Genomic DNA, 12,185 nt, shown 5'->3' with positions numbered 1-12,185 from the left:
GAAACGTGGGATTGTGAATGTATAATAAATACGGTATGACTGTTGATTGCTCTCATATTTCAATGTTCTCTGATATTTAAGCTGCCGTACTGCCACCTAATGGAATAGCTGGGAATGACAGAAGAGGTCTGCTGGCTGAGGTTTAAGCTTTGCTGTCGTCATTGGCGTAACTTGCTGTGTTTTATTTCTACAGATCTTCACCTCAGTCCGGTAACCAAGAATGCAGTCCTAGTGGATGGCGTTGTTCTCAATGGGCCAACTCTGGACTCCAAGTCTGGGGAGCGGTTTGTGGAAGAAGCTTTTCCTTTAATCATGGAAGAAGCGGTCAGAAAAGCAACAAATGTCAACGAGAAGGTGCCTGCCATGTTGAATAATAATGTCTGACTAACGCACGTTTACTTTGAAAGAAGGCCAGTGTGAGGATTAGGAAAGGCCCTTTCTTTGTCGCAGTCGGCCAAGCCAATCACAGAACACAACATCATTTTGAACTGTGGGTACTTTAGACAGTTTGTCGTGTGTGAAGAAGAACCGTCCAATTTGTGTGTGAAGTTTGCCCTTTGAGCAGGGGGTCCGCTTTACCTTTTTATCCCTAATTGAATTTTAGACACTTCAGTCAGGTCACCTGACTTTAAATGTCTCTTTGCTCAAACTGGACGGGCTCGACTCCTTCACTTTGTGCTCTCAGCTCTCGGCTCTCGGCTCTCGGCTCAGCTGCTCCTCTATTTGTCTTTTTTTTTGTAAAATGGAGGCCAGAAAGCCGCCTGCTGTGGTATGTCAGGTGAGAGGTCAGAGCTCCTGTGACTTGTGTGCCACACGTCGTCATGTACAGCGTGTATAGAGTAGGATGTCCCGTCCTTTGGGTCTTCTTGACCGCTTCTGTATGCTGGCCTGATGGCGCTGGTGACACTGGGACTCTTAGGTCTGTCACGTAACGTATACTTTGAATCTTCTGACATTTCTGCCTTGTTCACTTTGATGAAATGTCTGCCCCTAATGTGCCCTCTGCCACACTTCAGCTGGTTCTGCGTGATCTGCCCGTCCACGTAGTTTGTTGTTCTCTGCAGACTAAGCCGACTTGTTCTTGTGTAGGCTGTTTAACAAGAAGGGACGCCACTTTTAAAATGGTCACCTAACTCAGCATTTACTTTGTGTGGTGAAGCCGATGGTGTGCCACACTGTGCCTTGACTTGCCACTTCTTGCAGTTTGATCCCCAGCCTTTCTTGTGGCACCTTTTGGAAGTGAGGACAAGTAATCCTCCACACTCCTCTCTGCTTTACGCTTCCTCATAGAATTGTAACAAAGTCGTGCAGGAGGACCTTGGTGACCACTTGCCAGCTCGCCCACCGGTCCTTTTCCTAAACTAAGTGCTTCTGACAACTCACCAGTAAAGACCAGTAAGCGTGTTGGCCTTTAGGTGTCTCATGTTTCTTGACATTCATTTAGATTCAGAGCAGCGGTCACTACGACAGTCCGCCTGCCATGTTCGGTGCGACCAATGTGGTGAGCTGCGAGGGGTTTGTGGCTAAGAGTCGAGTTTACCAAGGCCACAAAAGAGGAGCCGACGTGTGTCACTAAAGGTGTATGCAGGTAAAACCAACTGGCCTCGGATGTCATTTGTCACCTCTGTGAGTTCCATACATACACACATACAGAATATCGGTGGCGTCTCTCCCAGGGTCCTCGTCTGTGACTAAAGCAGGTTCTTAGCACTGTGACATTTCTGATCGTCATGTGTGACAGTTTCTTTGTCAAGTACAAGGTGCTTCCTTTTGTGCGTTGCATTTTGTGTCCCATAAAGTGTCACATCTGGGAGAGCTGCCAGGGGGTGTTTCTGCTTGGAGTGAGACTGTCGAGACTTCCAAATGTCCTCCATTATATCACCACCACCGTCCACAAGAGGATGAGTGAGAACAAGTGACACACAAGCCGGAGTTACTCGCGGGCCTCTCCTCACAGGACGCCCAGCTGTATCTGAGGGCACATCACCTTCGTCTGACCCATCAGTCCTCCTTCTCTCTGCCTCTGTGCTCGTTTCCTTCCTGCCAACGTGTCCCATTTTCGCATGTCGCACTGGCAAAGAAGATGCTTTTATTATTTATCTCAAGACGCACTTGTGGTGAACGTCACGTTGTGGGGTTGAGCAGATCTTGTGATTTTATGATCGACACGCTTGGGCCCTGAATGACCTCGACGTCCGTCACCAAATGTGCTCCCAGCTCATCCGATGCAACACCTCTGCTGCTGGCCCGGAGACTTTGGCCTGCCAAGCTCCTGGTGACGTGTGGCTTCTTCTGTTTGCCCAGTTCCTGTCAAGAGGCTCTCCCCACTGAGTCCACTGGCTCCAGTGAATGTGGGGCTTGACTTTGATCTTCTGCTTCTAGAGTTTAAATCCAGGAAGCTACTCACCATGGCAGGGCATACAGTATGTGCCGCCTGGCAGATCCTGGCCTGGCATGAGCAGATGCTTTCCGTTTGCCACATGGGGCTTTCCTGTCAGGCCTGATGAGTGTTCTGTGACTTTGTGAGCCGGGCAGCCCCTAACAAGGACACTCGTAAATGGAATTCAAGACCATCCTTCTGGATGAAAGTCGAGAGCTTCTTGTGTCCTAAACATGGAGTGCATTTCAGAAGGAGTCTGGCCCTAGTAATTCATTATGTCACAAAGGTAGTGCTGCTGCTAGGTGAGCAGGGCCTTGTGTTCAGGATCCTGATGCTGCCCGTTTGCTTTGGGATGTTTGAGACGCGAATCCATTTAACATCCTCTCGTGGATCCCAGTGATTTGTGCAGCTGCGTGTTTTCAAAACCTGTTAGATTGTCCCACACGTCCCATCTAGCGATTTCCACTCTGACGGCTCTCTGTCATCTCACTTGTCGTTCCCTCGTGTTTTCTGAGCGTACTTTAGATCTTCCGATGCTTATAAGATCTCTCAGGCCCTTAAGATCTATTTTATATACTAGGGAGCTTCGCTCGCCAACCCCCGGGGGGCACTACCCGCTAGCCTCTTTGTGGCTCTGCCGCCCGCGTATGGAGAAGTGGATGTACAGTTTAAACATGGGAGTTGTCACATGTGCCTAATAGAACTCATTATTTAACATTACAGCGAGTAATTAACCACATTAAAAAACAGTAAATTGAAAGAAAATGAAGTTATTTGCTGCATTATACGATTTTGTTCTGTTTGGCTTTGAAATGAATGAATTAATTACCTCTGTTACGCTTCAGTAACAACATCCATCCATCCATCCATCCGTTATCCAACCCGCTCTGTCCTAACTACAGGGTCGCAGGGTCAGCTGGAGCCAATCCCAGCCAGCACAGGGCGCCAGGCAGGAAACAAACCCCGGGCAGAGCGCCAGCCCAGCGCAGTCAGTAGAAACTATTTTTGAATTAACTTCTCATTGAAATTTGATTGCGTGTTTGGACTTTGATCGTGACAGCGCGACGTTTAACAGCTCGTGAGTGAACTTCGTTTCTTCCTCTCTAATAAATAAACGACTTTTTCGAATGTTTGTCCCCGTGATTTGTGATTTGTTGTCTTCTAACGGGGAGCTGTAAACGTTTGAACGCGAATGGCGTATCGAGACCTCCTGTGGTCTCTCATGTTATCTCCTGAAGACGGACTCCATTACCTTTCTTGGATACGTCCTTCTGTCTACAGTAGAAGACCCGACGGTGTTACCGGTTGTCGATATTCTTTGTGACATTGTAAGTCGATGTTTTCATCTTCCTCACCATCACCACCAGCTCTTTCAGTCCACTGATACGAGTTTAACCAATCTGACGTCTAACCGATCGACAGTTTTCGTGTTAATTCCTTTGACTTCCTCGTTTCTCGGTGCTACGATTGCCCGTCTGCTCATTTCTTCTGCTGTTAACCCTTCAGGATGAAATTCTTCAATAAGATTTGGACGTCATACGTCTACTTTTATTGGGAATGTCAAGTGAGTTAAAATGTAACATTTATAAAAGCTGAGCGCGCAGGAAGTGTGTCTGTCAAAAGCATTCCCACCAATGAGAGGTGAGAGGACCGCGGGAGGGCGTGAACCAGAAATGATGGAGAGGAGGGCGGGAATTGAAAAAAATCTCGTCTCAGGATTTCCTTTTACAACAGACAGATTTACGAAGCTCCTCAGTCAAGTCTTGTGGTTGTGTAACTCGCACCTTTCTGCATTCTGTACTATCGGGTGTGGTTTTCTCTGCTTCACAGTTCTGTGTTGGTGGAGCTGAGAAAGACTTTGATATCAGACCTTCATCTGCTGGTTTTGACGAGGATGGTGATGAAGCTCGGCTATCAAACAGTCGCTCTGGTCCGGTGTGCTCAGGCCTCTCCCGCTAATCCTGCTGTCCCTGAAGGCCCTCAGAGTGTTGTCTCTGTACCTGAGTGAATGGCCTGATCCACTCGTGTCCGTCTTGAGGTTTGGTTTAGAAAGTGTCCTGTGCTCAGTGATGTGGAAAGCCTTCAGGGAATGAATGACTGCTTACCCTAAAGAAATGCGACTTTAAAAATTGTCAGGGTAGAGAGATTGACTCGAGCTCATATGACTCTCATCCAGAAGGAACCTACCAGTCCTGGATCTGTTTTTGTTAGTATGCAGTCGGATTTACAATCAGATTATGATGCCCGTACGCTTGGCTGTGACGACCCACTGTTCAGCTCAGTACTGAAGGCCCTTTCAACTTGAAAAGTATTTATATTATAATTGGACAGTTTTTACAAAAATGTAATATCCATATTAGAACATTCGAATAATCGAAATGAGCCACTCAGCCCAACAAAGCTCGCCAGTCCTGTCCTCTTGTTTCTTCCAAAATAACATCAAGTCGAGTTCTGAAAGACCCTCACGTCTGACTGTCCACCACACTCCCTGGTCGCTTATTCCAAGTGTCTGCCGTTCTTTGTGTAAAGAAAAACTTCCTAATGTTTGTGCGACATTCACCCTTCACAAGTTTCCAACTGTGTCCCCCTGCGTGTTCTTGATGAGCTCATTTTAAAGTCACCGTCGTGACCCACTGGACTGATTGTCTTCATCATTTTAAACACAGGTCTCCTCTTCATCTCTCTAAAGGCTCAGATCTTTTATTCTTTCCTCATCACTCGCCCCCTGTAGCCCCCCGTAATCAGCTGAGTCGCTCTTCTCTGGACCTTCTCTTGTGCTGTTATGTCTGATGTGCCCCAAACTGCCCACAGGACTCCAGATGAGGTCTCACCAGTGGGTTATAAAGCTGAGCGTCACCTCCTGTGACTTGTACTGCACACGTCAAGGCGCTATATAACCTGACAGTCTGTTAGCCGTCTTAATGGCTTCTCAACACTGTCTGGAAGTCGATAGCTTAGAGTCCACAACGACCGTATGCATATATGTGAGAAGATGTGTGTGTGTGTGTGTGTGTGTTAGGGCTGATAGGTGGCGCTGCAACGTGCTAACGAGACCCAGACAGACGCTAGAGGCCCAAGTGACCCCAACAGCACAAGTGACCCCAACAGCACAAGTGACCCCAGCAGGACAAACACACTCTTTACTTTCTTTCTTTCTTTCTTTCTTTCTTTCTTTCTTTCTTTCTTTCTTTCTTTCTTTCTTTCTTTCTTTCTTTCTTTATCTCTCAGTCCTTTCTTTCTTTCTCCGCCTCAGCAAGCTCCAGATGTGGCAGAAGAGCTGCTCTCCAGGGCTCATCAGCAGCTGCAGCACCCCCAGGTCCCATCAGGGCTGTATGCGACTCCAACTCCCATGATGCTCTTTTGGTGTCTTTGAGGCACTGCTGCCACCCGGGGGGCTGCCATCTCGCCGACCACGCTTGCTCTGCCAGTCCTTCCAGCATGGAGGCATCCCAGCTGGGCAAGGACCCCAGCCCTCCATGACTATGACTGTGTATATGTCTATCTGTGTGTACTGTGAAGTCCTGGGCGAGTTACAATTAACTTGGGGCCGCCTGTACGGCTCTTTGAGCTTCAAGCTGTAGCCTCGCACTTCTGGGCCAGACAGACAGACAGACACACTTCCACGTGTAGACGTTTATATCTAAGATATATATATATATCATCCATCCATCCATCCATTATCCAACCTGCTATATCCTAACTACAGGGTCACGGGGGTCTGCTGGAGCCAGTCCAGCCAACACAGGGTGCAAGGCAGGAGACAAACCCACCCACAGGCAGGGCGGCAGCCCACCGCAGGGCAGAGATATATATGTTATGAATAAGCAATCCTTGATAAAAGATGTTGTCCGTTTGCGTGTTTTGGACACCGTGTGGATGTTAAAGTGTTCAGTAAAGTCGGGTGCTGACTCCCTCAGTGGCACATTCAGATGTCCAGTGGGCATCACTTGGCTCTGTTTGAGTTTTGATGTGATGTCCTGCTGATTCCTATGGAAGTGCTGAGTTGTTCCTTCCTTCCTTTCTTTCTTTCCCGTGTTAGGTGTGTGAATGGCAGCCCCCCGATGCCCTGAAGCAGCTTCTGGACCTGGAGCTGAGGGAGGAAGGTGAGACCCACCAGCAGATCCTGCAGCGCTGCCAGGATGTCATCAAGTACAGCGTCAAGACAGGTTTGTGTTTACATGCTTGTGACACGCGATTGTCACTTAACGATGAGTGTGTGTGTGTGTGTGTCACCCCTGTCACTCTTTTTTTTTCTTTTCCATCCTAAAGTGACAGTGCCCTTGGTGTCGCACTGTATACTGTGTAGTAAGTTATTAACGTCCAGCACTTGTGTGTGTGTGTGTAATATTGTTGTACACATTAATTATTTAATCGTTAGTTGTCATGTTGACCAAAGGGCATTTAAGAAAACAGGAATAGTTAAATGCTGCTTCTTTAAAACCAGTTTCCTCTTAAACTTTTTTCTTTGATTTTTCTGAGACTGAAAACTGAGCAGAAACCTAAATACGCTGACTGGCTCGTACTTACGATTGAATTCCAAATCAGGCCCATTCGTAATTTCGTCTCATTTAGTTCATAAATCGTGAACAGACGTAAAGACCGATGACTAGGCTGACATTAGAATCAGACGCGCCTGTCGGAGCTCACAGGAACGCGCCCGCCGAGATGGCGCGTAGAGACGTAAATGGAGGAATTACTTGTGATGGTCTGACAGGCCACGTTAGATACACAAAGTGGTGCCAGCCGGCTGGCCGTCCAGAGGAGAGACGCAGAAAGACCTCCGCGGTATAAGAGGAGCGGCACTGCTGGCAAACAGCTCGACAGATGGCGAGATGCTATGAAGATACAGAAGAACATAAAGTGGACATCCCTGCTACAAGCGTCACAAACACAGAGTAATATGGAGTAATGCTGACGTGACAGTCGTGTGCCGTGCAGAGTCTTCCTCACAGCAGGTCACAGTGGAGGACTAAACTGCCAGCTTTAGGGTTTAAAGCCCAAAACCAGACGGGTTCTGTAATACAGGATTTAAGGCGTAGCGGTTAAGGCTTTGGGCTTGGGGTTCAGATCCCACTGCTGACACCACGACCATCTGCTCCAAGTGGAGAAACGAGCAAAATGTGAACATTTGTATCTGAGATGTTGAAGACGTCAGCTGAACGATACATGTGACCAGTCGCTGGGCTGGCAGAGTGGCACATTAAGATGTAGGCGGCATTAGCTGGTTACCAGAGGGAGGCAGCGTGGCTCATGCAGTCACCAGGTGGATCCACGTGTGTGATGTTGAGGGCCTTCGTATGCTCGAGGACTGGTGGTCTCCAAAGGGAGCCCCCCTTGAGTTGTAATTATTCCAAGGGCTTGGCTTCGGAAAGAAAGACACGGAGCCTGCTAGCACGTGGCCACCAGGCGTTCTGCTTGAAGACTTGTCTCTAGTTATGCAGAACAGAAGGTGCTGGTGACCCCAAAGGCTTCAGCCCTTTAATAAAGTAAGTGAGCAGAACGTCAAGCAGAACGACGCCAGGGATTGGCTAACTGAAGAGATGACAAGACGCAGTCTGTCGAGGTCACACGGGCCTCTTCTTTGATGACATCTCGCCTGAAGAGGAGGCCTGCGTGTCTTGTCATCTCCTCAGTTAGCCAATCACAGGCGTCGTTCTGCTTGACGTCTCACTTGTGTTCATTTTCAAAGTGTCTTTTTCATTTTTTTCACTAATGTGTTCCTTTTTTTTTTTTTTCTCTATTTGTCACCACAGGTCACCCGCGGTTCTTTAACCAGTTATATGCTGGACTGGATCATTACTCCCTGGTTGCCCGTTTCATTACGGAAGCCCTCAATCCCAGCGTGTAAGCATTTTGTGAATTACGTTTGCTATCATGTATGTCTTTGTAAGCACACTGAGGGGCTCGCTGAGGGGCTCGCTGCCTAACAACATGGCTGTGCAGGAGCCCTTTAAGTGGATCACAACTCCATGAAGTGCGTTGCACGTACAGTTGATCTCGTTGGATTGGAGTTCACCGTCGGCTCATCTAAACTTTAAACGTTCTGGCAGCCTACGGACTGCTGCCTTCTCTTGTGGTTTGTCTGCGAGTGGCAGGACGTTACGTTGCTCAAGGCGCACTAAAGTGCTTGATTCGGAGACTTGGTTCATCTTCTGGAGGAATCTTTCCCATTGACCAATAGAAAGAGTTTATTTTCAAGTAATTCAGTTTGTGGTTTCTGACTGGTTAATCGCATGGCTTACTGCAGCGCCTGAAAGTAAGTGGAGTTGAGACCTCTGAGATGTTCCTTCCCTCGATTGTCCGTTTGTCCTGCCTGCTCTGCGTGTGCCACTTTGACTTGCCGAGGGCCTTTTCGCTCACCCGGCTTCTTGCTTAGTAATTCGCTTAACGGCTCCACTTGCTGCACAGTAACTGTAAACGTATTTCAAGTTGTATTCAAGCCACTTCACTTACCTGCAAAAGCGATGTTTTCCAACCGTTTGCCGTTCCTTCCCGTATTTTCCATTTGAATTCAGGATATGAACATGAGAGGCCTCCATACAATTCAAAGATGAAGTGCAGAACACCCTCGAAATTCACGGCGGTTATTGCGTTCCTAGAGCGCCCGCGAATTGTGAAAATCCACAAATTCTGGATGCCAATTTTTATAGTTGAAGCCCTAAATGTGCCCCCAGAACACTTTGATTTCATTTCCAATTCAGCTTAATACATCACCTGAAAAGAACGTAAAGGTAAAGCCGGTCACCGCGGCGCTAGAATGTCAAATACAATACCAACTGCGAGCGCGTTTTCGTCGTCCGGCGCCTTAGAAGCTGCAGAGCTTTAACCCTTAAACCGCCACATACTTGGGGGGTTTAATGCACCCCTGGACGCCAAACACTTTTTTGCTGCACTTTTTAAGTAAACGTCACAATTCACAAAGAAAAAGTGAAATTTGAATGGAACACATTTCTTAATTTAATGCAAAGAGCATCCCAGTTACTGCAGCACTCAGCATTTTACACACACACTGCCATGAACTGTAAAAAGTATTAAAAAAACTACTGGAACAAAATGTACAACTGACTGAATGTACAGATAGGCGTAGCGCCAGTTCCTGAAATGGTGAAGACGGGTTCAGGAGGCTCCTTTCTTCACAGACTCACGGTCCTCACGTACACAGGCAGACAGCAGACAATCTGGACGCCGACCACGAAACGATCGAGGACAAAACGAATAAGGACGGGTAACCCAACAGAAGGCAGACAGACAGACAGACAGACAGACAGACAGACAGGAAGTTGGAACGCAAATTACAAACATTTTTTTATTGTTTTGGTCACCGGCCCCCTTTTTAAAAGCCGCGCTGATGTCCTTTGACCCCCAACAGCCCCAGCACTCTCAGCAGAAGACCAATCAGAGCCACTGCAGGGACTGCTGGGAGTTGCAGTTTCAAATCCTATTGGCTACTTTCACCATCCCAAGCCGCGTTTTCCTCTGCATTGCTTCCTGTTCTCCCTACAGTACAGTTTTGTCAATTGCGGAGGATATTTGCGGTTTCCGCTAACAATTATTAGTTCGGTTCTAAGGAAAAATCTGCGAATGACTGAGGCTGCGAACTCTGAAGCGCGACTTCCTGGGGGTCATTGACTGCAGCTCTTAAACGTTATTAGTTTTGTTCACTAATTGATTTTCTTCTTCTTCTTCTTCTTCTTCTTCTTCTTCACCTCAGATACACCTATGAAGTGTCGCCAGTGTTTCTGCTGATTGAAGAAGTCGTTTTAAAGAAGATGATGGAATATGTTGGCTGGGAGAAAGGAGGCGATGGCATCTTTTGTCCTGGTTAGCACCTGACTTTTCTCTGACGATTTGTTTTTACATCTCAATGGCAGCCATTTAGCAGATCCGATACGTAGCTCGCTTAGGTCTTATGAACACAATGTGACAACGTCAAAGGATCGCGGCGGCCACCCCTGCCTGCAAGGTGGGTACTGGGAATTGTACAGCGTCCAAAACAGAAGGGACTTTAGTCTGGGAAAATGGCGGCTTTAAAGGGCGTGACCGGCAGTGACGTCATCGGGACCGGACATCTTCTGTAGGTGACGTCATCAGCGGCCCCGACACCTCGTGGGATTTCCCGAGGATGGTCTGCAGAGGACGGAGAGAAGGGTCTGGCGTGGCACTACTACCCTTATTTAAGCCTCTATCTGCCTCCCATGTCAGAAGTCTTGACTGAAGAAATACACCTTGTGACAAAATGGCGGCTGGTGGGGGGACGCAAGGTGACGGAGGTCTGCCAGTGACAGTGTGAGCACTTCATGGACGTGAGGGCGTTGATTAACAAGACACATGACAGCATCAGCAGTGGGTACAAACCTGCAGAATTGGGGGGCACAGTGAAGTGCCAGCTGGTGCTGCAGCCACGCAAAGAAGAAGAAGAAGAAGAAGAAGAAATGAAAGTGGCAGGGACATTCTTCTTCTTCTTCTTCTTTGTGGCCTCTTCCTTTACAGAGAGCTCAGTGTGTGTGATGTTTGACTTCAGGGTTCTGAATCTGATGATGAAGAGTCAAACGCACTCGTCTGTTTTAACTGCTGGACCGTGAAGGGCACTGAATGTAAAGCAGAAACGATTCGTGGCTGGGATTGACGTCTCTTAGTGGGCACGTTTGAACGGACATGCACGCCAACTTAGGAGACACACTTAGACTGTCAAAGTGGAGCGGTGAAGGAGAAGCCCCACATGTGCGAGCGCAGACGTGGACCGGGGGCAGCAGATGTCCCCCCGTTTTATGTGTTTCTTAACTCCTGCTTATTTTGGAGCCGGATGGCCAAGTGCCAGGCCCTAAAGCAGTACAGCAGATGCCAATAGTGGCCCGCGCTCCTCCGTTGATCCACCTGCATTCGATCAAATTAGAAATGAACAGTTAGCTGGAATCGAGAGTAGCAGGTGAAAACCTCCAGACCCCAAGAGAACGTGCAGACGTCACCGTCATTGGCCTGAGCTGAATAGAACGGGGGGTCTCCCTAAATTCAGTACTGGTGGTAGAACATTGAAGTTCTGGTGGAGTGGAGTATGTTAGAAACAAAGATGGGTGGCAGTTGTTGTGACGTTGCTCGGCCTGCATGTGCCGTATGACATTGTCTGTCCCCCTGAAGCACAGCAGTGACGATTTCTGTGTATCTCCGCAGGTGGCTCAGTTTCCAACATGTATGCTGTCAACGTGGCCCGGTACAAGCACTGTCCAAATATTAAAGACGAGGGTCTCTCGGGGCTCCCAAGACTGGTTATGTTTGCCTCCGAAGAGGTGAGTGACACTTGTTGTTGTTGTTGGACTAATTTATTTATTTCTTAGCCTTTTAGCGTTTTACTTTGAAAGAAAGCAGTTTACAGCAAAGTTTATGAAAAATTCACAGAATGGAATCAATGCATCTACTGGATAATAAAGGTCTGTGTGTGTGTGTGTGTGTGTGTGTGTGTGTGTGCCCGCCCAGTCCCTCCCAGCAATCTCATTGGTCAGTCTGGCTGTGCTCTGATTGGTCCCTTTGGTTTTTGTGACGTCACTGAAAGAGGAAGTGCAGGTGTGAGGCGCACGAGGAGGCACTGACTGAGCGAGAAGCGCCAACCGGGCAGTCGGAGAGGAAGACGTCTGAGAAGGAACGCACTCGAGAGAGAAGGTGCCAGTCAAGAAAGACGCCGAGGGTACACGCAGGGCAGGAGACAGCAAAGTATATTTAAATTATTTGACTACCCGACTTATTAATCAAATGTGAAACAGATATGGCAGAAGAAGCCTGCTGCACATGCTCATAATCATTGAAACGATCA

At 48.0% G+C, this 12,185-nt stretch overlaps 1 protein-coding gene across 1 annotated transcript in view; it reads left to right on the top strand.

Annotated features, from left to right (window-relative positions):
* LOC120515838 (acidic amino acid decarboxylase GADL1-like) overlaps positions 1–12,185 on the top strand; it is a 101,179-nt gene that overhangs the window by 32,328 nt on the left and 56,666 nt on the right. Inside the window, exons 2-6 of the mRNA XM_039737166.1 lie at positions 194–354; positions 6,420–6,546; positions 8,134–8,224; positions 10,092–10,201; positions 11,549–11,664. Coding sequence (XP_039593100.1) covers positions 194–354; positions 6,420–6,546; positions 8,134–8,224; positions 10,092–10,201; positions 11,549–11,664 — 605 coding nt within the window. The remainder of the gene's footprint in view (positions 1–193; positions 355–6,419; positions 6,547–8,133; positions 8,225–10,091; positions 10,202–11,548; positions 11,665–12,185) is intronic.

Source organism: Polypterus senegalus, chromosome 15 (genome assembly GCF_016835505.1).
Source record: "Polypterus senegalus isolate Bchr_013 chromosome 15, ASM1683550v1, whole genome shotgun sequence".
Lineage (NCBI taxonomy): Eukaryota > Metazoa > Chordata > Cladistia > Polypteriformes > Polypteridae > Polypterus > Polypterus senegalus.
Note: the sequence above shows the minus strand (reverse complement) of the source record. Positions and strands in the feature narration are given on the sequence as shown.